Consider the following 26,733-nt stretch of genomic DNA (forward strand, 5'->3'; position numbering starts at 1 on the left):
CCACAAGTCTGGTTCATCCTTGGGAGCAATTTCCAAACACCTGAAAGAACCACGTTCATCTGTACAAACAATAGTACGCAAGTATAAACACCATGGGACCACGCAGCCGTCACACCGCTTAGGAAGGAGACGCGTTCTGTCTCCTAGAGATGAACGTACTTTGGTGTGAAAAGTACAATTCAATCCCAGAACAACATCAAAGGACCTTGTGAAGATGCTGGAGGAAACAAAAGTATCTATATCCACAGTAAAACAAGTCCTATATCGACATAACCTGAAAGGCCGCTCAGCAAGGCAGAAGCCACTGCTCCAAAACCACCATAAAAAAAGCCAGACTGCGGTTTGCAACTGCACAAGGGGACAAAGATCGTACTTTTTGGAGAAATGTCCTCTGGTCTGATGAAACAAAAATAGAACTGTTTGGCCATAATGACCATCGTAATGTTTGGAGGAGAAAGGGGGAGGCTTGCAAGATGAAGAACACCATCCCAACCGTGAAGCACGGGGGTGGCAGCATCAGGTTGTGGGGGTGCTTTGCTGCGCTGAGAGCAAAGGCTACAGCCGTTTAACCAGAGTGACAATGCCACCATCTCCAAAACAAATAAGAGCGGGTGGAGGAGCTGGGATTTAGCAGGCCAATGTTTATGACCAGTACACATAGGAGAACATGCCAGGTCATGGCAATTTCATAACACATAACAGGCCACGTGAATACAGAGCAAGGGATGAAGGGTGTACGACATGTGACATATCTCAAAAAGTGAGTTTTGTTCATGCTTATGTTTTTCCCGTTCTTATTTGATCTCACTCGCTGTGTTACAATTCCACCGCAAATTGAGAACAAACGCGTTGAGATGATGTCAAATTCGGAGGTGAAATTGAATTACACCTTTGCTTCCAAAAAATAACACCTAGGTTTTAAGTAGTAAGTGTCAAGGGATAGGTATGTGCCTGCTGAAGTGAATACGAGGGGGTTTGATTTGAACCTTTTGTACGCTGCTGTGGTACATTCTGATTGGTGAGTTATTTTCTTTTCCCGAACTGTCACATAAGCAGTTCGCTCCTTTACGTACCCAAGCTGCTTATTGAAGACAAAACAATAAACCAGTGGTCGCTGATATCAATGGCAGAGATGAGAGCCACGGCGCCATGTCTGCTGGGATTGCCTGGGATAAACCTGCCTCAGCCTGCTCTTTATCGCCAACAGCACCTCTCGCTCTCAATTATTTGGCTGCTGTCACAACAAATCAATCAAATTATCGCTCCAGGACAGTGTGTGCAGCTGCTCCTATGGCGTCGCTAGTTGCATTAGCTTTGAAATGTATGAGGTCTACATTTTATCACGGTTATTTATTTAATGTCACTCTCTCCCTTGCGAGTCATCTTACAACAACGGCAAAGTTGAATCATTAAAGGAACGACGTGGATTACATACTGGTGGAAAACACTTCAAAATCAACAGGAGAAGGGAGAGGGGCTGGGATAGGTTCTATTGTATTGAGAACGGAATAGATAGGGGTGTTGATCTAGGGGAATTATGGGAGCAATAAAGCCTCAGAAGTCTCTCTGACATAAAAATACTCCATCTTGATGTACTCTTCGCTAGGATTTTTTTACCAACACCAATCTGTTGTAGTTATTGTAAGTATTCTTATTGTTAGAATTTTTACTTGCCGCAAAGTGCACGCACACACACACACACACACACACACACACACACACACACACACACACACACACACACACACACACACACACACACACACACACACACACACACACACACACACACACACACACACACACACACACACTGTACAAATGAAGCTGAACGACATGTTTGAAATGCACCAACTGTGCCAATGGTGGAATGGAGTAAGGAAGGGAATAGACAGGTAATTTCCTTTCAATCCCAGTGTTTCTGGGAGCTGTGGCGAGCTAACCTCTTAAAGGAGCGGTGGCGTACACCCAACCGTCAGCTGAGTCGGAAAAGATGGAGTCTGACATTGACTAGCGAATGTACCCCCCAGGAGTCCACCCTTTGGCGCTGTAATGAGGAGGAGTGATTTCCATAATTTGTATCATGTTAACATCCACTCACAACATGAGAACGCCACCGATTGCGTTTGAGCGTTTTCATCAAACCAGTGAGGAGACATGTCTTTGATTGCTATTGACACGGCTTCTCATGAGGCTAGCGTTAGGTGAGTGAGACACACAGGGTTTATCTATCTGGATCTCTGAGTGATGTTTTCGTGTTTCTTCTGGAAGAATGGAGGGGAACAATGCTATCACCTAACCGTTAGAACTAGGGTCTCTGGTGTCATGTGCACCATGGAGTTTGGGCTGAGAGCAAATATGAAAGGTGGTTTGTTTAGTGGAATTGAGTCTGGAATTACTGTCGAGTGAGTCTTAGAGAAAATGTGCAGACAAATGATGTTTCATTCATTTCCCTCCACTGAGCATTACATTTCTGCTTCATTGATACTTTACAACTTACAATACAAGGAAGGATATCTTGCATGGCCAGTTACTGTAAGCCCTATGTGCAATAAAGCTATATTGAAAATCCAATATAAATATTGTCAGGATATTAATGTGAGTAATCTATATTTCCTAGAATCTTATATTTAGTTACTTGTTGTGCAACTGTGTTTTGTTTTATTTACACATCTAATGACTTACAGTATACAACAGCAATATAGTATTGAAGTAACAACCAATTATGTTAATGAGCCAATAAATAAATAAATGCATCATCACATAATTGTACAAACAGCATGACCGTAACCTAGTTTGCAGCTAAAATAGTGTCCACTCTATCAAAACAAAAATACTTTCTCCCTCGTTTAGTTTCAATGGGAATTTGTTTGTACAGAATGCTTCCTGGCATAAATCATTCTGACAAGTAACAAGTTACACTGGGTGCTGCTGTGTTTACCATTTCCGTGACAAGATGCTGCTGCTCCGTTTTATTTAAGCAACAGTTCCAACCTTACTGCACAACCCCATTATGATGGTTTTCTCTCTCTCTCTCTCTCTCTCTCTCTCTCTCTCTCTCTCTCTCTCTCTCTCTCTGATGGGCAACTTTGATGGGGTGGGGGCCACAACATAACAGAACTGATCATGCAAACACCTTGCAAGCAAAACATTTTAGTGGACAGTGAAGATAAAACAATTATGTGTGAAATATATTTTCCTGCAATTCTGGGGACAGAGAGAAGATTTAGAAATGTTATAACTAATTTAATGCAATTCTACTCATTTTGGCATGGGGCAGATATTTATTTTTTGCAGTTACAGCTTGACAAATGTTTGCAGTTTTTAACATGATAACTGATGATCAATGGGCCACACCCCGGTCGGTAATTCGACCATGCTTACTACAAGATTAGATAGCTGGCCACTAGACTGACTTACCAATAAATAAAACAATTGGCCAATTGAGTGACTGCTGATGGGAAACCAAATTTCATAACTGCACCTTGTGTATTCTATTATTCTAACTCTCAACAGTAAGTTGAGACCCCGACTAAGTCAATTTGTAAGGGCCCCGGACACAGTCAAGACATTGGGGGGGGGGTGAAATTGGTCCGTGGGCCTAAAAATGGGGGGCCGCGGGCCAACAGTTGCCCATCTCTACTCTAGAAGGATCTTAGACAAGGTAAAAGCCAGTGGTGTTTAACACGAGGTAAGATCAAAGATGCTTAGCGGGATTCTCTTGGTTCTCACATGTTTTGCACCTTGCATAAAACTAAAGCAGAAAGGGGCGAACAATCGGATTAAATAGCCAGTGAGTGTTGATAGAAAATGCATACTTTTTAGCACTATATTTGGGCTTCAGTTAAAGCCTATGAAAATGTGGACTCCAAAAGTGGAATCCATCCTGGGTTTACTAGCTATAGTAGCTATACTAAACATGTACAGTGAAGAATCCCTCACCCTTCCAAAGACAAACAGCAATTAGCTGATCATTAGCCATGTCAGTAGATTTAAATAGAGTCAAAGGTCTTCCTGCAGTCTAATTACTGTAGGCTAACAGCTGTATGTGTCTAATCTGATGCTAATTAACCAGCAGAGCAGTGTTACACAGTGCAGTACAGCAGGGCTGTAAAACACACTTACTCCTGAGGTCGTGAAATGAGCTGGCTGCTGGCTCTGAGCTCAAAAGGGGCAATGACTGCATTAAACGTGTGATTAATCAGTGTTGATGGGGACTGGCGTGAGTAGCGAGGAGAAAGGGCGAGGGGCGAGGGCAGGGGCAGGCTGGGGCCGCCTTACAGAGGTGCTGTGCCAGCAGGCCTCATTTAGCAGGGCTCTGATGCGCTCCGACAGGGGAGAGTGAAGGGGCGGCGCGTGGCCAGAGGGCCCCGGACACAGTCAAGACATTTAGCTTCACTCCTGACTCGTGTCACTTTCTCTTCACGGAGGTGCCTTCACCGCGTCCCCCTCAGACAGGATGGGTGGAGGATGTGGGAACAGCCAGTCTGTCAGTGCTTCTGCACGCTTAAAATTAAACTGCCATGGAGGCATTTCATTGTTTAACTTTGTAACCAACGGATGATGAAGTATAGCAAGTGATTGAGGACCAAACCATCTGTTATAAAATGATGATTGAGAGGTGTTGGTTTTGTGCCTTCAACATTATGACTGGGTGTTTGTCCGTCGGTTATTTCTTCCTCTGGCTTGTCCCACATACAGTATGAGAAGTTTTTGAAATGTGAGACAGACAGACAGCCTTTTGGGCCCCTTATCGCCCCTTGCTCCAGGATACATTGGAGGGGCCTCAGTGGCTAGATAGATGTGGGATTTATTAAAAGCTCGCCCCGTTGCCATGATGCACGTTGTTATTTATGCATGCTTGTGTCCATTAGGGCTTCTATCTTCCTTCACATTTCCTCACTCAATCCATCCGTCCATCCATTTCCTCACATGAGGGGAAAGGGAGGACTCCTTTCTCTGCACTTTGTGCTGCCCGGGCATTATTGTAATCTCCACCAAAAAACACACTGCTTTACATGCAGCCTGGCATCTTTTTACATTAGCGAGGCCCCTCTCCATGCAACATTCATGACTGATGGTTTCCCCATCCATCCCTCAATCTAATGGTATAAAAGAGACAATGTTTTAAACATGAAAATGGAAACCATTTACAACTATGATCAAAAGAAAACACTTGCGCACTAAAGTTTAAAAGGCGAGGATAAGAACAGCTATGGATGAGGTGAAAAAGAGAGGAAATAGAAGAGGGGAGAGTACAGTGCACTCTTATGGAGAGAAAAGAGGAGAGGGGAGAGTACAGTGCACTCTTATGGAGAGAAAAGAGGAGAGGGGAGAGTACAGTGCACTGTTATAGAGAGAAAAGAGGAGAGGAAGAATACAGTGCACTCTTATGGAGGTAAAAGAGGCAGCCCTCTTACCTTGCAGGTTCTGTAGGGGAAGCGTCATGATGCCCTGTGCGGCTGCTGCAGCCACCAGGCCCTGGATATTGGCGGTGGGCAGGGAAAGCACAAGACCCTGCTGGCCTCCCAGGTGGCCGCCTGTGTTGAAGGGGATGAGGATGGGCTGGTTCAGGCCTGGCGACCCCCCGGCCAGCTGCTGGGCCACCAGCAGAGACTGAAGAGAAAGACACTGGGTTACAAAAATATGTTGACATTAGTATGCATAGTAGAGAGAGGTTACGTTCGCATCACATTTCACCCCGATGTTTATGAGTGCCTCGGGATAATGGAATGAACCATTCATAAAAATACATGAAGATATTCCCATCAGATTCATCCGAGAGAAATCAACGGCCATCACACATGCAACCCACATTTCACTCAAGTGACAGAGGTGCTCTATAAATCAATGTGTTGAATGCTGTTGTTTTTTTTCTGCTGACATCTGTGCTTTGAAACATGCCACAGCCAGAGTGACAGTCGGAACGCAGTGCTGCTTGCTGGCGTGCGGGGAAAAGGAATCCAACTCCAACCTTTGAAAAAGAGCCGTGCATTTTCCTTTCAGACTGATGCAGAGTGGTTTATATTTCATCACAATGAACACACTTCTGGTACCCTAGAATCAGCCGTTGAATTGTTCCCCCAAGCTTTCATAAATATCAGCACTTTCCCCGTTTGGTGGGAGATACAGTACATCACTGACTTCATGTCAGCATTCACTAATATTAGTCAGAGTAGAATCGGTGCAGTCATAGACACAGACTCTGCGATATGTTATCTGAAGTATCGCTAGAAGACATTTGGCACAGTCGAGGAGCCGTTCAAATGTATTTTCACAGCGAGCAGCTCTGCAAATATACAGCCACAGACACATTTTGTAGCACAGTGCTCTGATCCCGGGTTTAATGAATGGTCTTGACACCAGATGTGGAAATGGTTGTAGCACCGGAATACAGAGCAGAGTTAGTCCAGAGTTAGGACACCCAGATATGTATTACATTTAATATATAATCTATTAGTTCACCAATTTGTCAGATACAGACTTGATTCTCATAGTGTCATCAGGGGGGAAACAAGCGTTCTGCATCACGTAAAACGACATTCCCAAAATAGCTGCTAGTGCCTCTACATACATGGCATGGACATGGAGGAATGCATGGCTCCTTTGAGTCTGAGCCCAGCCTAACTGCTCTTGAACGTCTCAGCCCCTGTATGCCTGTAGTATGCCTGTAGTATGCCTGGCTGCCCTGTGGCCTCGGTGCTGATCCTTCTCCGCTTGACACCTCCACACTAACCTGAGCCCACGAACCTTTAACGGCACTTGCCAGCTATCTGCTTCTGTTTTGCATGGGGCGCCTGTGGTGAAGGAGCGGAAGGCGGCGTGGAGGGGTCGACTGGTGTGAACATGGCACCATCCTCCCAGGCTTGGTGCTGCTGGGTGACAGCGGTGTCACTAAAATAACCCGGCGCCGTGCGGAGAGCGATCACCAGTTTCGACATAATCCCAGTTTTAGGAATGTGATGTTGCATGGGTTTAAACCAAGAGGCTGGGTGAGATTGGAAGGTAAACACTAGTATTCAAAAAAAGTTACAAATCGAATTGGATCGTGGATTTGTTTGTCCCACAGCTTTAATCAAAGGAGACCAGGGACGAAGCTTGAAATGAATAGTCACTGGCATGGAGAGACCTTTCGTTCCAGCAACTGTGTCATGTGAACAAACAGAGTATGTTTTATATAAAACTCATTACCGTAGGTTTAAAATGCTGAACATTTTCAAAATTCACAACAATTATAGTTTGCTTTGAAACACTATAACAAATCATAACAGAAACGAGAGACACGGGTTGACTGCTTTGAACGCGTTCAAAATTACATTTTGTCATTCGCTTTAAATAAGGAATTAGTCATTTGAGTGATAAAGAAGAACCATCAGGACATTAACAAAGGGGGCCCTTTCGTCAAGGCAAGTCACATATGTTTAATCTCGCTTTTTAACGTACATTTCACGTCGAATTGTGGTGGCATATAATCAAAGACAAGTCTTTGAACATTTGATCTTGAACATTTTGATCTTGAAATGAAATGAGATCCCTTCCCCTGACACTGAAAAGCGATACATGGAAGGGAATGATATATTTTTTTTAACAATTCTAATTACATCAAATGTACTTCTGATTTATTATTACAGCCACATGTCTGCCAACTTCAGAGCACTTCAAGTAAATAAGACCCCTTGCTATTTGTCTTTAGGCTGTGTTTGTTGCTGTGCGACTCGTGGCTTTTGTGATGGGAAGAGAAGGATAGTTCCGAAATATATTCCATGTTTCCCTAACTTGCTTCTGTAAAACGTGCAAAGTGTGCATACTAATTGAATTCGGTAAAGCTAGCCCCTGACCGCCACCACAAAGTGAGCTTCAATTTCCAGAACATAAAAACAAAACTGTCCTTTTAAAATACCAGACCATTACTGTAAACAGCCCTGTCTGCTCCCTTTGGGTGTCAGTGTGAATAGTTCTGCATTATTTTCCTTTCTCCGTGTTTGTCTTGCCTGTCTCTCCAACGCAGGTCTAGTGGGGATGGTGTGGTACTGCCTTAGGCATGGCTGACAGCTGAGTGTTGAGGAGTGGGGTCGCCCAGGGAACAGGCACATGTTCTTGTCCAAACCTAAATAAGGTACCCTGCCTCTCTGCATGTGTTCTGGGTGGAGTTGGATGGGGTCTGGATGGGTCTGGGAAGAGCTTTAGACCTGGATGAGATACCCTGCCTCTCTGCCCAATAGGGGCCAGCAGGCTCTTCCATCTGACTGGAAGCCCAGTCAGGCTCTGAGAAATTGCCCATAATCACAGAGTTTGTTATCCTAACTGTGAGTGGGAAACAGGGGGAAAAGCGGATTCATGTTGGGTAAACTACCTTCGGATAATGCCTGTTCGCACAATATCCGGCTCCGAAGTGAGAATCTATCAAAACATATTGATCCCAAAATAGGAGAATTGGTTATGGCATGGGGAGCACCCTCTTTCTTAAAACTGTTAGCTTCACCGAGACTGTACTGACAGCATTAATATATTAGACAGACTGTTGGGGGAACAACCTTCTGAAGCTTATAGGGGCTGGCACAACTAGCTGCACTAAAGCATTTCTATTATGTCTGATAACCTTGTTTACCATTCATGGATGAAACAGCTATCATGTCTCTCATTATCAGAGTGGCTTTAATCAGTCTGGTTCTCTGTATTTCATTCTGTTGAGCTGAGTGAGGTAATTCAGCAGGGAACTCAGTGAATTAGTCTCTCACGTATCCTCTTTTGTTTACCCTGATGAGGATTGATTCAGTAGCGGAGCCCTTATTGAGTAACACTGAGTGATGTGTCCCAAATAGCAGCCTATTTCCTTTATCGAGCACTACTTTTGACCAGGGCCCATAGGGCTCAGGACAAAAGTACTGCGCTATACAGGAAATAGGCTGTAATTTAGCACGCAACCACTGAGTGCTGGGAGAGTGGCCTCGTTAGGGGAAGGGAGGGAGGGAAGCCCTATGTCTGCCTGGCTGGCTAGCTGTTCACACTACTGGGTTCAGGAAGGTGACAGTGAGACAGGACTAATGAGATAGATATTCATTAAACAGGGCTAAGCCACCAGGCCAATAAATCCAATCACATAGGCTGACTGTCGTATTGAGCTATTTATTGGGATGCCTGGGGGCAGACTGTGCTTGTGTTGGCGTTGAAGGGGACAGAGGAAATGTAAACAACTCACAATTTATTCAAAAAAGGTATATGTTCATTAAGGTCACATGTCGACTGATTACCTTTGCAGAGGATTTGAAATCCCTCTCAGATCATTTTCATATTTTGTTGTGTTCCTGGTGTGATTGTGTGTGTGGTGCTGGGCGTGTGTGTTTAGGCACAGGTCAGGAGGAGGTGACATGGAGAACCACTCACCTGTGGTCCTACCGGGTAGGCTGGGTGAGACTGACCCAGATGACACTGTTCTGACGGGCTGTTGCTGGCATCAGACTGGACAGAGCCGTCACGGGCTCCTGGGGGAGCGAAAGAGAGATGGGGAGAGAGGGGGAGGGAGAGAGCGATTTGAATCCCCTGTAACATCAAAACAATCGTAAAACATGCACAAACACGCATGCACACACAGATAGAGCAAGCAGATACACACAGCCTCAAGTACGACGGGGAGAGGATTTTGTGTTTAAGTGTTTTATCAATAAACGTACTGCCGCCGTTCACAATCAGCCCTGAATAAATGACCCGTCAGCCGAGAGGCTCATTGACGGGGAGACGGCGCTCCGATTACAGCAGAGGGATGAGGGATGGATGGCCACGGCGCTGCATAAACTGTGGGGCCCGGCTCCGCATTATTCATCCATTTGCATCGCTGAGTATCATCGCCAATCTAACCCCCCCCCCCCCCTTGTACCACAAGCAGCCTTGCGGCTATGAGACACCATTAGACCTGTATGCTACGAAGCCACAGCGGAGTACGGAGGCGCACATCAGACATAGACATGATAATAAGCCTGGCCTGCTGTGTGATGTGATGGCTGGAGGGAAAACAAAGCCACTCAGGGTGGGTGGGTGGTGAGACACTGGCTGTGTCTCAAATGGCACCCTATTCCCTTTGTAGTGCGCTACTTTTGACGAGGGCCCGTAGGGTACTGTTTGAGCCACAGATACTGACCATTCCCACTGGAGATAGACGTCAGTTCAACGTCTGGTTTTGATTTAGATTTGGTTGAGTTCTCAACGAATGTGAATTCAACATGAAATCAACAAAACATTTCACCATGTCATTGGATTTAGGTTCAAAGTTGGGTGAAAAAACATGAAACAACATAAAATTATTTTGTTTGAGCCAACCAGTTTTTGCCCTGTGGGTTTGACTCTCTCAGCATCTCTCAATAGCTCATGCTCAGTTTGTGGGTGACTATTCCCAAGGGTTGTGTGTGATAACATGTTACTAGAAAAGTGCATTGCCACCATAGTACATTCTTTATAGGTCCCTTCTGCTTAGCTATTGTATCTTGTACACTGCAGATTAGACATTCAACTTTGAAAAAGTATCTTCAATCAGATAGTTCAATGATAAACTATTTGCTTTCGTACCACATGGGCTTGGATAACTTTTATAACGTCCATGCTTTACAAAAGTCCAGTTCATTGACCAAAGAACGTAAACCTCAAATATCACAAGTCAATAGAAGTAATCAATACAAAGATCTCGTAAAATTGATCTTTCTCTAAATGCAGTCATACATCAATGGTACGCTACCACACAACAAATTCAATGCATTGTACCACAACACATTCTAACTCACTTCCCTCAAAAACTTCAATTCAAGTTTGTGAAAGAAGTACACAAATCAAGGAAAGTAGGAATGTGAGTGGGAGAGTTCCAGAGAAAGCCAAAGAAAACGAATACACTTGCGTATCTCTTTTCAATTTGGGTAATTTACAAGAGGACTATTGAAGAAAAATCATAGTTTGACCTTGGAAATTGAATAACAAACTTCAAAAGACTAAAATTAGAAAGACCAAGAACATTTGACAGATACACCGTCAATAATAACGGTTTAAAAAAGCATTTTGTTCATGAATTCTAAACTTAACTGGACATAGGCATGAAAACGTGCACACTGCGTTTGAGAGTTCCAAGATCTCATTGCCGGTTGGATGTGTGGGACTGGGACTGAACAAATGTGCACATTACATCCAAAACTCCACTCCGCCACACAACATCATCTTATCTATACATAAAATCCAAATAATTGGTGAATGGCATGACCCATCAAATAAACCTTAAACATTTGAGGCTTGATTTAATTTCCCTGGGGACAAGTCCGCATTTCGAGCTGGTTTCTACCTCTGGCTCACTGGGCCTGCATCTAGGTATTGGTTCACATAAACCCAAGCTTGTCAACCCTGCAGTCACTTAACATTAGATGGTACAGTCTCTTACCAATTTCACCCATAAAGAGTCAAACATAACCCGACCCAATGCCTTTAATCATTGTAGAGAAGAAAAAATATATATATTGGAAGACACTATGTCTTTGGCTTTGAAGAGCAGAACCCTTGTCTCATCCTAACTCCAGGGCAAACATTCAAAAGAGGTTCAAATAAGTGCACGATGATGAGCCTGGTTGAGGGTGTCTCTATTTCTCACAGCTATTCTATATGGCATCAATTCACCCCTTACTACTGACTAAATGTTATGTCTTTGAAGACAAGTTTCTTCATGGAATGAAAGGCGGAATTCACGAGTGAACTGAGGATCTCATTCATATTCATGAACATATTAGACATTATCCAATGACATAACTAGCTGCTAATTCATTTAGACAACAGGGCCTACAAGCCTGCGTATCGTTAAGTGTCACATCAGAGAACGACAACCTTGACAGTGGAATTGAACAAAGGCAGCAGCAGTTCCTCTAATTAGCAGATATCCAATTCCATCTCAATATCAGAGATGAAATAACAACGGCTTGACTCTGGCATCCACCGCTAATCAGAGGGATCACTCTGCTCTATTATTGATGAGCGAATCAGAGTTTACAGAATGCATGACAAAACCATCAATAAGTAATGAACGCTCATAAATGCAGTGGCTGCAGTGAATAATGTATTCCGTTTGATAAGCAGCGCAGGGGGGGGCTATGGCTTATTCAATAACTGCTGTATGCCTTTCATTGCGTCATCTCACAATAACTTAGCGGGATGTTGAGAGAAAGCTTGATCCCCTTGCAAATATCTGTGACGTTAACACGTTTAGCTCGGGGAAAGGAATCGATAATAAATAAATGCACATGCACTTTTCCCTAAGGTGTTGGGTGTGATTTCTTTAACAAAATTAAAAAGCTGACAGGAGAAATAACCAGGGAGGCCATCTTCAATTCCCTTTTATTACGAGGTTCTTTGTTCTTTGAAGTTATTTTAACCCATTTATATAATGTGAAGGTTTCTTAAGTGGATTCCTTTTTGGACAGTAACACTGGACTGACAATAGCAATACTGGCACATGGAATGATAAAATGTTTGCTGATAGGAATGTTTGATGAAAATGTTATACATAGACTAAGTTTAGACTGACGATTTTATACATAGACTAAAGTAATTCCTTAACTATTGTGTGCACAAAACTCTAGCACTGAAATTGATGAATGTGTTCACTATATTATTTTGAATATCTACCTCTCTCTGACACATAGACTTTGCCTTGACCGTAGGAGCTTATTGCTTGTTAATATAAAATCCCATTTTGTAACCTATTTGTGCCGTTTTTTCAACTTAACCCAAAACTATCTCCCACTTTAGTCTAACCACTGTCATCTGTTCTACACTTTACAACAAGAATGATTCCTATTTTAGTGTTGGAGGGGGCTCTGAGGTGGCTTAGGGAGCGGAAATATTCCCAATATTGGACACTACACAAATGATCTTGCATTGATCACCTAAGTGGCGACTGGAGAGACACTTTCAAATGGCAGAAGGCTTCGTATGGGGTGGAAAAGAGCTGCATTTATTTGCCATCATCCGTCGCCCTCCTCAATACAGATGGCTTCCCCGAGGACAACATAGCACCAAACAATAAGTCCGCCATTTCATAAAGCAATCAGTTTGCCACCTACTCTAATGCAACAACTGTTTTACCCATTGACCATCTCAATGAAATGGGTGTTATTGAAGGCTTTGTGTCCCGAGTTAGCTTTTGGCCCAGTGCATTACTGAATCTAGTTTGTGTCCATAAAAGAAACGTTCACATTTAAGCTGTTTTAGTGGCGATTCATTATATAAGTTGTCAAATGTGGGAGAGAGAGCTGCGGTAACGGTTCACGCTTTTCAAGATCAACCAGGCCATCAACGCCCCAACCCCCCCTTTTTTAGTAAAGGCTCTTTTTAAAAAGCTTGGCTGAGTGCATGTTATTTCTTTATGGAGCTGGTCTCACATGACATGTAGTATATTCACGACAAAAATGTGTTGTTGTTCCTTGTCATTGTTTAGTGCTAAACAAATGAGGGTGAACGCTCAGGCTGCACCAATCAATGGAGATTCACTGATGATGAGGATCAGGGCATCATACTGAGGCCCGGAAAAATGACAAGTCACATCATACACAAGGTTTAATTCTGTCAATACCAGACCAATTGTGCTGGATTGTTTGGCCATTGATTTCACTAATGCTGCTGAAATGGCTGAATGGCTGACACGGCATAGCTTTTATGGGATTGGCACACGGACAAGTATTCACACACGAGAGAGAGAGAGAGAGAGAGAGAGAGAGAGAGAGAGAGAGAGAGAGAGAGCGAGAGAGCGAGAGAGAGAGAGAGAGAGAGAGAGAGCGAGAGAGAGCGAGAGAGAGAGAGAGAGAGAGAGAGAGAGAGAGAGAGAGAGAGCGAGAGAGAGAGAGAGAGAGAGAGAGAGAGCGAGAGAGAGAGAGGGAGAGAGAGAGAGAGAGAGCATATACAGTACTGGATAGTGCACTACAGTAGGCTATAGTTAAACCTGAGTGGCAGAACATTACGTGCTCAAGAATGTTCTATCTGTATCCCTATGTGGTAGCAACTTGTGTTAGACTCCAGACTTACAAAGTGTTTTTCATGTCATTCTTCTGTCTTTCATTGAGCACACTAAAGCCCTCAACAATAACCATGAGTATAATGTGCTGGCAATAACCCCGGGTCCTCTTTGTTAGGCTCCCTGAGGATGAGCAGGAAAGTAATACGCTGTTTAGAGACCCCGAGTGAGAGAAGAGGCTGGCTGGTTACAGGTCAATAGCGTTTTTGGAGTCGGAACACACCAGAGACTGACTGTTGAGTGGTTGGCTGCCTGTAATACCATTAGCTACATTATAGCCCGCTGGAGCCTGGAGAGCTGTCATTTCCTTAATTAAGGACCCGGCGTAGGGGCTTGGTGGTCAGGGGCCGTGCCAGTCTCTCTGGGCTCTTTACATTGAAGTTTGATTTGCTGGAGTTGCAAGGGGCTCCAGAGTTTACAGGCAAAAATATCTTATTCATTAATTATTCCACCAATAAGTGGACTTGTGTAGTCAAGGGGTCGGTTCTCAAAGCAAAGCACAGGGAAGCGTGGATTGTTTTTTTTTACCACAGCAATTCCTCAGCCACTACTGGAGTAATTACAATACCACATTGGAAAACATGGGGGGGGGAGTGGCAGAGAGAGAGAGAGTAAGAGAGAGAGATGGAGGTACAGAGACGGACTAATGTCTCTGTCTTCCCAGTTTTTACAGGGTAAAAACTACATTTTTGAAGTGTCAACTCCACTGTTGCTGCTCAATGGATAGCTACTGGTCATTGTCAGTATGTCAATGTATCTGATAACAAGGAAGTAGCATCCTTCCGTAGCTATCCTCTCTCCCATGGCCATGGGTTTCCCTCCAACAGGCTCTCTGAGACAGGGAAGTGCTCTAGGCCTGCTTGTACCTGCCTCTCCCTCTGCAGTGAAGGGGACCAGGAGCTGAGGAGGCTGGAGAGCACAAGAGGGACAGGATGAGGTGAACTGGAGAGGAGGGGGAATGTTAATCTCAAAGGTTGAGAAAGAGAGGGTGTGATGAAGAGAGAGAGAGACAGGTGGGGGGGGGGGGTGGAAAGGAGGAAGAGGGGGAGAGTTAGAGAGAAAGGGAGAGGGCATTTGCGCAGGCAAGCTCTCAGGGGAGTAGAACACTTTGCACATGAGCACATCTGTTGCGGCCTCTTCTCCTCATTCCCCTAGCAATGTCAACCTGATTACCTCAGGGTTGAAAGAGACAAATAACAATCCTACATTATTCCTCATCCTTTTATGTCCATCAGCGCAGCGTGGATGGTGAAATCAGGGCCTGCCTGAGAGGGCTCTAAGCCTGTTAGGAGATGAGGAGAATACTGAGGTGCCTCCCTCTCTATTGATGGGCAACTCTTTTTAAATGACTTAAATTATATTTGTGGGATTGCCCCTGATCTGGTGCCCCCTTCATCCCTGTCCTGCACGAGGGTCTCTTTTCAGCCATGGCCCTCTGTCTGCATCTCCGTCCAACGCGTTTTTTTCACAGCACTGGTTTTCATTTATCTTCCTTTTCCTCTGTCTCAAACAAAGGAAACGTGTGGAATAGCGCAGCTTCATGTTCAAAATGGCAAATAAGTGACTAACAATTATACGCTATTCATTCCAAAAGTATCAAGGAAAGAAACCGTTATAGCTATGTGAAATAGTCACAATCCTAGAATTACTGTAGGCAGAACATAGACAGCACATAGTATGTATGGAGAATGCAATACGTCCAAAGAGCGGCAGCCAGTGGTGTCTGTTGGTAGGGACCGTTACAGGGGACAGGGGCCGGTGCGGGGGGTTACTAGACACCCACATGTCACACTTGACACATCACCCCCCTCAAGGCTATCCAACACTAACACTACTGCTGCCTCTCTGTCCCACTTCCGGGGGAGGGGGGGGGGGGTTCAGAATCGAGAACCGGCCCTCCATGCTCTCTAACAGAATTTCCCCAGCAGCACACAACATCCTCATAGTGCCGTCACGCTGCGGAGGGAGGGGAGTGTACAGGATAGACTATTGCTTTGAAGCCCGTAACTCCATTCCCCAAGAAAAGAAGCGTCACAATGTTATTCCACATCCTCAGATGTGAAGGGGGAGAGAGAAAAAACTAATAACTTCTCGCTAGCCTGGATCTCCACACACCCTTTTCTCTTCCTTCAATCTTTGGTTTCAAAGGAAACGAATCTGCCAGAAGGACAGAAGGTTATGCATTAGTACTGGTCATTGCTCAAAGAGGGAGAGCTATAAATAATAAAGGTTTGTGAAGGACATGCGGACTGTGGGATGGATACATCTCCGGTTCACGCCTCACAAGTGAAAGACAACATTGTAATTTCCATTCCTGAAAACGTGACCCCTTTCCCAGCTTCAATTACATCCCTACAACACCGACCGTGTCAACGCCAAGGAGTTGCGACGTTTCTTTGTTAGTCCAACATGAAGACTATGGAGACTATGAAATACATTTTTCATTGAAAATGGTTATTTTCATCTCAAAAAACTGAGCATGCAGAGAGCAGAATAAAGTGCATTTTAATATTCATTAAATTAATGTCCTCTACCACTGGCCCTCAATGTAATTTACTCCACAATAAGGTTAACAATTCATTTCTACAGTATGTGCACAATATATCGGACGGATTATAATGTCAGTCACTTTGACGTGCTCAGTGTCACCAGGAATGTAATCTACATGACCGGGGTGTCTATTTGTAAAACAGATGACCTCTGCCTGTCCATCTCAGAAACAGCACCTCCTTGTTCCTCAATGCTATCTGAGCTGTGATGGTGACGATGGCAAGGATAGCACACGGTCGCTCTGGGTGCATAAGCGAATGTATTACACCTGCTCTATAGGGCACCGATTAAGCCGCTTTTCAAGTTTGCGGCACAAACATCTGAAATCCTCATTAATGAGATCCACCTCCTGGGGAGAAAGACTCCTAGTCCTCCCCCGCTCTCGGCCTTCTTTATCCTTGAGTCTTATTTACTGTTACCGAGCCGGTCCCATTTGCACACTTGTCTCTTTCACTTTATTACTTAACCCCGGCTCATCAGAACATTACAGGCCTCTTTGCATTAGCAAGCAGCCAAACAGCTCCACTCACTCACCCTGCTCACTAAGCTGATTTACAGAAGGAAAATGGTGAGTGTGGAGGGATGCCTCCAGCCGTGTGTGTCTGTGTATGCAGAGGGGGGGGGTTGAAGGGAACAAGGGGATAAGGAAGAAGTAGGAGATAGTTGTAGAGAATGTTGGTATGAAATGAAATACATGCCGATCCTAATAAAAGTGAACAGGTTCTTCTGAGTGATAAACATATTTTTATACTGGTATTAAGGACAACTGTCACAGTAATCCAATTCACTTAAGTGATTTTAGTGAGGTACTGTACAGTAGCTACCGGATTGTAAAAAAAAAAAAAAAAAACACATTTAGTCATAAATATCTTATCTTATCGAAATTAATGACTAACTGATCTTACGAAACACAACAAATAAAGACATTTAGTCTTTCTAGGCTTTTTCTTCGGAATGACCCCCAATCGCATAAATCGATGGAAGATTTATTTCTCTCCTCTTTTTAGTCTGTAGGTGACCTTTCTGAAAATGTTCCTCCATTTTGGCAGAATCGGTATAAGTGCAGGCCATTTCATGTAGACAGTAAGTGTATGAAATGAGTGCCCTTGTCGTTCTAGCCAGGCTGTTTTTGACGGCATGATGATGGAAGCGTCACATCCTAGGGAGAGTAAATGCAAACTGACAAGAGGAGCCTGTGGTTGCGGAATATAATACCGAATTGTGCTCTGAGTGTCTTATTATCTTGTCTGTTGATGTTCGAAAGGGGAGATTTGCTTGAGAGCGGAAGACAGAATCTGTACACAGCCCAGCCATCTCGTCCTCATGCCGGGGACGAGCTTTCCCACCTAACATCCACTTTTCAGGATGTTTGTGGTGCCTCGTGGCTTTTGATAGCTGGAGTGGAAGACTATTTGCACAGCCATGAGGAATTAGCTTTTAAAAAGGAGAGAAACCATTTCACCAGTGAAACGAGCATGGCTGGGTGTGGTAGACAAACATTACTCATTACTCTTTACAAACAAATATTACCAATGACATTGTCTACCAATGTTTCCTTTTATACAACCGCCTGGGCCCTCACAACTAGGTTTGCAAAGCGACTGGTCATTTTCCAAAGTTACCGGAATCTTCAGTAATTTGGTAATTAACAGAAAATCTATGGCAATCTATTGTAACTTGAGCGATTCATATTTTAATATTTAAAAAAATGTATTCATATATAGTATAAATGTTTTATATCTGTGACCATATTGTCCATGAGTTTCTAATAGATTTGCCATAAGGTACAAGAGAAAATAGCCTAATTAATGAAGAGAGAAAAAATATCTATACTGGAATTATTTTCAATTACTTCTGCAACTCGTCCAACTACTGACTTTTTTCACAATTCCCAAAAGTTTGACCCCAAAACATTGACATCAAATACATACTGACATAGTAAAAAAAAGTAGAGTCTAAAAAAAGATGAAGTGTATTAAATGCTTTAACCCTCATATTAAACACCAGTGGAATCGACTAAGTTGATGGTTTATATTTAGAATAATGTTTTACATTGGCATGTTACAGTGGGGCAAAAACGTATTTAGTCAGCCACCAATTGTGCAAGTTCTCCTACTTAAAAAGATGAGAGAGGCCTGTAATTTTCATCATAGGTACACTTCAACTATGATAGACAAAATGAGAAAAAAAATCCAGAAAATCACATTGTAGGATTTTTATGAATTTATTTGCAAATTATGGTGGAAAATAAGTATTTGGTCACCTACAAACAAGCAAGATTTCTGGCTCTCACGGACCTGTAGCTTCTTCTTTAAGAGGCTCCTCTATCCTCCACTCATTACCTGTATTAATGATACCTGTTTGAACTTGTTATCAGTATAAAAGACACCTGTCCACAACCTCAAACAGTCACACTCAAAACTCCACTATGTCCAAGACCAAAGAGCTGTCAAAGGACACCAGAAACAAAATTGTAGACTTGCACCAGGCTGGGAAGACTGAATCTGCAATAGGTAAGCAGCTTGGTTTGAAGAAACCAACTGTAGGAGCAATTATTAGGAAATGGAAGACATACAAGACCACTGATAATCTCCCACGATCTGGGGCTCCACAGAAGATCTCACCCCGTGGGGTCAAAATGATCACAAGAACGGTGAGCAAAAATCCCAGAACCACACAGGGGACCTAGTGAATGACCTGCAGAGAGCTGGGACCAAAGTAACAAAGCCTACCATCAGTAACACACTACGCCGCCAGGGACTCAAATCCTGCAGTGCCAGACGTGTCCCCCTGCTTAAGCCAGTACATGTCCAGACCCGTCTGAAGTTTGCTAGAGAGCATTTGGATGATCCAGAAGAAGATTGGGAGAATGTCATATGGTCAGATGAAACCAAAATATAACTTTTTGGTAAAAACTCAACTCGTCGTGTTTGGAGGACAAAGAATGATGAGTTGCTTCCAAAGAACACCATACCTACTGTGAAGCATGGGGTGGGAACATCATGCTTTGGGGCTGTTTTTCTGCAAAGGGACGAGGACGACTGATCCGTGTAAAGGAAAGAATGAATGGGGCCATGTATCGTGAGATTTTAGTGAAAACCTCCTTCCATCAGCAAGGGCAATGAAGATGAAACGTGGCTGGGTCTTTCAGCATGACAATGATCCCAAACACACCGCCCGGGCAACGAAGGAGTGGCTTCGTAAGAAGCATTTCAAGGTCCTGGAGTGGCCTAGCCAGTCTCCAGATCTCAACCCCATAGAAAGTCTTTGGAGGGAGTTGAAAGTTTGTGTTGCCCAGCAACAGCCCCAAAACATCACTGCTCTAGAGGAGATTTGCATGGAGGAATGGGCCAAAATACCAGCAACAGTGTGTGAAAACCTTGTGAAGAATTACAGAAAATGTTTGACCTCTGTCATTTCCAACAAAGGGTATATAACAAAGTATTGAGATAAACTTTTGTTATTGACCAAATACTTATTTTCCACCATAATTTGCAAATAAATTCATTAAAAATCCTATAATGTGATTTTCTGGATTTTATTTCCTCATTTTGTCTGTCATAGTTGAAGTGTACCTATGATGAAAATTATTTTTAAATATTTTTAAGTGGGAGAACTTGCACAATTGGTGGCTGACTAAATACTTTTTGCCCCACTGTACAAGGCCAGAGAGAGGGCCAGAGATAATTACATACACCTGTGATAATCTGAAGTACCCAAACGGGCCACTAGATGACTCATAATATATTATATAAAATCCTTGAAAGATACCAAAATTCCGGTAGTTTTACTGGTAAAGTTTCCAGTAGCGTACACTCCCTTCGCAAAACTAGTCACAACAATCAACCAAATTCGAGAACCCCAAGAAAGTTGACACCTTCACTTCAATCAACACTTTTTTCCCTGCAGAAATCAAACTTCAGTAAGTATCCACTTAAATGTAAAGAAAATCCTACTAAATCCAAAAGCATCACTGTACTCTATACAATGCAGTTCCTCACAAATAATCTAACTGAACCTTAACTCTCTCACTTTGTTGACACAGGAATAGTCACTGAATAAAGAATCACTGAATATCATTATCATACTCTTTTGGTTATTTTCCTCTGCTGCTTCAACAAAGTTGGCACTTAACAAATTATACTTGGTGAATTCTGAACATTCACTCTCTATAGCTCCTCGCATCCCAGCTGAATATAGACACTTTCAACCATACAGCCAAGGACATGTGTTCGTTGACCACCGCATGGATATTTTCAGATTGATGGTGTGAACCTGTATTGTGCATTTTCTGACAAACACCACTATTATGTGTACATTGAGTACAGTGTCACCATCCACCAACATACTGATGAAAATGACACACAAAAATAATTAACTTTCCTTTGCTGTTCTATTAATTGAAACTGTTAATCCAGCGAACACTGTGAAGAGTCGCCTCGAGAAATGGGTGGGAAGTTCTTAAGTCCGTCAACAGCAAATAACATTGTGTATTTTTGTCTAATACCAGGAACTTCTTAAACCAAATAAAATCTAGAGTATCTGAACTGGCTCATATGACTAGCTCAATTACCGTTATGCAGAAAAGGGGTTTGTTCAAAGAGCTGAACTTAATACATACGTACTCAATCCCGAGGGTGGTGTGGAGATGCATGGGCAATCATAGCTTGAAATAATTACTATATTTTTTGGGGATAGTGAGTTGGGTTCAAAATGTAACTGAGAATATCAAGAGTCAAGATTTCTCTAAACATTTCTGATTAAGAAATACAATCTCATTGACAAATTTGCACATTTATAACAGTAAGCCACCCGAAAGAGATGCATATCCATACCATAGGCCTACTGTACATGCATCTGTTGTCTACGGCAACGGAGACTCAAGGAGGCTGATAAGAGAACATTGCCCTACTCCCACATCTAAGGCTAAGAATAATACTGTAACATAGGCTACACATGCATAAACAAACGTGTGTGTGTGTGTGTACATAGATGCATATACAACCTTGGCATAACATTAGACTTTTTCCTTCTTGTGAGAAACCATCCTCCTATCATCCACTATGCCCTGTGACCTGCATGTAGGGGAGCTGTGCTGCTGCTTTGTCAGAGGAGTTGAGCTCTCTCTCTCTCCCTCTCCCTCTCCCTCTCCCTCTCTCTCTCTCCATCTCCCTCTCCATCTCCATCTCCATCTCCCTCTCCATCTCCCTCTCCATCTCCCTCTCCATCTCCTGACTACTCCACATATCCTGACCGTCTCAAAGCTGTGCCTAGTCTCAGGGCAAGTGAGTCGTGCCAGCCTGCCCAGAGCCGCCACCTCCCCCCCCCCCCGGCATAGCCTACGGGCCGAGCCATGCCATCGCTCCATCGGCCTCACAAGAAACACCAGGGCAGCTTGGGTCAACCACATCTTAAGACAACCTCTACCAAAACACACCACTGAATTAACAATAATGGTGACAGCAGGTGAATTGACATGAAATATAAAATGACAACAGAGTTATGTGGAATACGGTATTATAAAAATAAAGACTGCCGTTTTAGAAAGGCGTATTGCAGGGATGGGTAACTTTGATGGGGGTGGAGGGGACACAGGAAATCAGAACTCATCATGAGCTATTGCAGGGTCTGTGTACCCACCTCCATACCCTCACATGCAGTCAGAGCCGGCCCTAGCCTTTTGGGGGCCCTAAGCGAAATGTTGTTATGGGGCACCCACTTGACAGCAGAGAAAACATTTTTAAGATTTACAGTTCGTTTCCTGCAATTCTACACATTTTTCCATGGAGAGTAGAGGAGAATTTGTAATCGTATAACTAACTTCATGCAATTCTACTCATTTTGCCAAATGTTTGAAGTTTTTAAAATTATATCTGAGTGAGAGTGACGAAAAAAATCAATGGGGGCCCCCGGTTGGTAATTTGACCATGATTACTACAAGTGTTGATGGCCGCTAAACTAATTTACCAATCTAAAAAATGTTAGCTGGCATGGGCTAATTGAGTAATTTGAGAGGAGGGAGATTGTTCCGCGGGCCGGGCTGTCAGTTCGCCAATCTACATTCTGTTCAAAAGAAATTGGGGGGGGGGGGGGGGGGGACAGAGCGTGAAGTACAGGCAAACACGGACCAGTGGCTTCACATGTAACCATGAGTCTAGAAGTGAACTGAAAGACCGCTTGATGCTTATTGCAGAGAATTGTAACACTGTTGAGATGAATTAGTTACCTGGTACACTAGTCTTTGTTTTGGAGAGTCTAGCCCTGGGATATCCTAAAAAATGTATTTCACTGACAGCTGGAGCCGTACACTGATCAGGACTTGGGAGGTTGTTTGGAGAACCCTCTCCCAAAATATTTCTCAGCAGTAAGTAACAATGGAGCACAACGCTGTCAAACAGCACACTATCTTCACCTTACGCCACTTCCTTGTCTAGTCTCAAAACGCATGTGAACTGTACAAACACACAAAAACAGACAGATACACGTGCACACACCACTGCCAGACTGCACACTATCGTCCCCTTGTCTAATCCCAAAACATGCACACAGACAAATACACAAAGCAGAGAAACAAATACTCGCACAGTCAAATACACGGACAGACAAATACACGGACAGACAAATACACGGACAGGCAAATACAATCACGGGCAAATACAATCACGGACAAATACAGTCACGGACAAATACACGCTCAGACAAATACACTCACAGACAAATACACTCACAGACAAATACACGCACAGACCAATACAAGCACAGACAATACACAAACAGACAAATACATGCACACTCACACACACCCTAAAGCACCTTGTTATTGTATGCTTCATCATAATGGGATAGCTGTTTTTGATGTATTATTCATGACAAAACAAATGCCAATGCTTTCTCTCATCTTTCCATGTCCAATGTAACACTACCATGTTTTTTAAAACTCTTATTGTGTGATAACAGGTAGTAGACTAAGAGCATTGCTCATCTTGGGCACCAATGGTGTTGAAGGATGCCAGCAGCAATGGATCTGTACTGATTGATGCGTGCGTGTAAGTGGTTTAATGTGCTTGATCATTAGAATGAATCCAAAATTAGATTAGTCCTGATTATATAGTGAGTATAGAAAGCCAACATGATATATTTGTGTTTTTGGCATGAGGTAGGCCAAGCACACATAAATTAAGTAACAATAATGGCAATTATTATAAATGGTTCAAGCCCTGAATGCTGATTGACTTAAAGCCGTATACCATGGGTATGACAATACATGCATTTTTACTGCTCAAATTATGTTGGTAACCAGTTTATGAAATCAATAAGGGTTATGGGTGTTTCAATGTGGGTGTTTGTGGTATATTGCCAATATACCATGGCTGTATCCAGGCACACTGCGTTGCATCGTGCATGAGAACAGCCCTTAACAATAATATATTAGCCATAGACCACCCCCCCCCCGGGTCTTATTGCTTTAACTAGAACTTGACATACAGAAGAAAGAAATGAGACATAAAAACATTCCGGATTGCTGTGCTGACAGCATTCAATTAGAAAAGGAGTTATGTTTTTCTAGCATGCAGGCCAAATACAGATTCCAAATGGTATTGTAATCTATTTTGTGTGTATATGTGGTGAGTATAATACTATTTGTAATAAATATATATTTTTCATTTTTTTTGGTACAATCTGAGCTCAAGGCATGCTCTGTTGCCACCTATAAACCTACAGTAAAACCACACACATACAGTGCCTTCAGAAAGTACTCATACCCCTTAACTTATTCCCCCCAGAATTGTGTTACAGCCTGAAATTTAAAAAAATCTCCCCCAATCTACACACAATACCTGATAATGACAAAGTGAAAACATTGGTAGAAATTTTAGCAAATGTATTGAAAGTGAAATATAGAAATATCTCATTTACATAAGTATTCACACCCTTGAATACTCATGTTAGAATAGCCTTTGGCAGCAATTACAGCTGTGTTTATGTGCAAGTCTGTCAGAGCTTTGCACGCCTGGATTGTACAATATTTGCACATTTTTCTTTTTAAAATGATTCAAGCTCTGATCATTGCTAAACAGCCATTTTCAAGTCCTGCCCTAGATTTTCAAGCTGATTTACAGTGGGGCAAAAATGTCTTTAGTCAGCCACAAATTGTGCAAGTTCTCCCACTTAAAAAGATGAGAGAGGCCTGTAATTTTAATCATAGGTACACTTCAACTATGACAGACAAAATTAGAAACAAAATCCAGAAAATCACATTGTAGGCTTTGTAATGAATTTATTAGCAAATTATGGTGGAAAATAAGTATTTGGTCACCTACAAACAAGCAAGATTTCTGGCTCTCACAGACCTGTAACTTCTTCTTTAAGAGGCTCCTCTGTCCTCCACTCATTACCTGTATTAATGGCACCTGTTTGAACTTGTTATCAGTATAAAAGACACCTGTCCACAACCTCAAACAGTCACACTCCAAACTCCACTATGGCCAAGACCAAAGAGCTGTCAAAGGACACCAGAAACAAAATTATAGACCTGCACCAGGCTGGAAAGACTGAATCTGCAATAGGTAAGCAGCTTGGTTTGAAGAAATCAACTGTGGGAGCAATTATTAGGAAATGGAAGACATACAAGACCACTGATAATCTCCCACGATCTGGGGCTCCACGCAAGATCTCACCCCGTGGGGTCAAAATGATCACAAGAACGGTGAGCAAAAATCCCAGAACCACACGGGGGGACCTAGTGAATGACCTGCAGGGAGCTGGGACCAAAGTAACAAATCAGTACCACACACTACGCCGCCAGGGACTCAAATCCTGCAGTGCCAGACGTGTCCCCCTGCTTAAGCCAGTACATGTCCAGGCCCGTCTGAAGTTTGCTAGAGAGCATTTGGATGATCCAGAAGAAGATTGGGAGAATGTCATATGGTCAGATGAAACCAAAATAGACCTTTTTCGTAAAAACTCAACTCGTCGTGTTTGGAGGACAAAGAATGCTGAGTTGCATCCAAAGAACTCCATACCTACTGTGAAGCATGGGGGTGGAAACATCATGCTTTGGGGCTGTTTTTCTGCAAAGGGACGAGGACGACTGATCCGTGTAAAAGAAAGAATGAATGGAGCCATGTATCGTGAGATTTTGAGTGAAAACCTCCTTCCATCAGCAAGGGCATTGAAGATGAAACGTGGCTGGGTCTTTCAGCATGACAATGATCCCAAACACACCGCCCGGGCAACGATAGAGTGGCTCCGTAAGAAGCACTTCAAGGTACTGGAGTGGCCTAGCCAGTCTCCAGATCTCAACCCCATAGAAAATCTTTGGAGGGAGTTGAAAGTCTGTGTTGCCCAGCAACAGCCCCAAAACATCACTGCTCTAGAGGAGATCTGCATGGAGGAATGGGCCAAAATACCAGCAACAGTGTGTGAAAACCTTGTGAAGACTTACAGAAAACATTTGATCTGTCATTGCCAACAAAGGGTATATAACAAAGTATTGAGATAAACTTTTGTTATTGACAAAATACTTATTTTCACCATAATTTGCAAATAAATTAATTTAAAAAATCATACACTGCGATTTTCTGGATTTTTTTTCTCATTTTGTCTGTCATAGTTGAAGTGTACCTAGGATGAAAATTACAGGCCTCTCTCATCTTTTTAAGTGGGAGACCATGCACAATTGGTGGCTGATTAAATACTTTTTTTGTCCCACTGTAAATCAAAACCCTAACTAGGCCACTCAGGAACATTCACTGTCATCTTGGTAAGCAACTCCAGTGTATATTTGGCCTTATCTTTTAGGTTATTGTCCTGCTAAACGGTGAATTTGTCTCCCAGTGTCTGTTGAAAAGAAGACAGAACCAGGTTTTCCTCCCTAGTCCTGAAAGGCATACCCATAACATGATGCAGTCATCACCATGCTTTCAACATTTAAGAGTCGTACTCAGTGATGTGTTGTGTTGGATTTTTCCCAAACATAACGCTTTGTATTCAGGACATAAAGTTAATTACTTTGCCACATTTTTTGCAGTTTTTCTTTAGTGCCTTTTTGCAAAAAAGGATGCATGTTTTGGAATATTTTTTTTCTGTCCAGGCTCCCTTTCTTTCACTCTGTCATTTAGGTTAGTGTTGTAGAGTAATTACGATGCTGT

General features: G+C 43.0%; 1 protein-coding gene across 1 annotated transcript in view; it reads right to left on the reverse strand.

The window, feature by feature from the left end:
- LOC135522561 (POU domain, class 6, transcription factor 2-like) overlaps nucleotides 1–26,733 on the reverse strand; it is a 119,959-nt gene that overhangs the window by 87,810 nt on the left and 5,416 nt on the right. Inside the window, exons 2-3 of the mRNA XM_064948940.1 lie at nucleotides 9,385–9,482; nucleotides 5,421–5,616 (exon numbers count right to left, since the gene is read on the reverse strand). Of these exons, the coding sequence (XP_064805012.1) occupies nucleotides 5,421–5,616; nucleotides 9,385–9,482 (294 nt within the window). The remainder of the gene's footprint in view (nucleotides 1–5,420; nucleotides 5,617–9,384; nucleotides 9,483–26,733) is intronic.

The sequence above is a fragment of the Oncorhynchus masou genome, chromosome 30 (assembly GCF_036934945.1).
Source record: "Oncorhynchus masou masou isolate Uvic2021 chromosome 30, UVic_Omas_1.1, whole genome shotgun sequence".
NCBI classification, from domain to species: domain Eukaryota; kingdom Metazoa; phylum Chordata; class Actinopteri; order Salmoniformes; family Salmonidae; genus Oncorhynchus; species Oncorhynchus masou.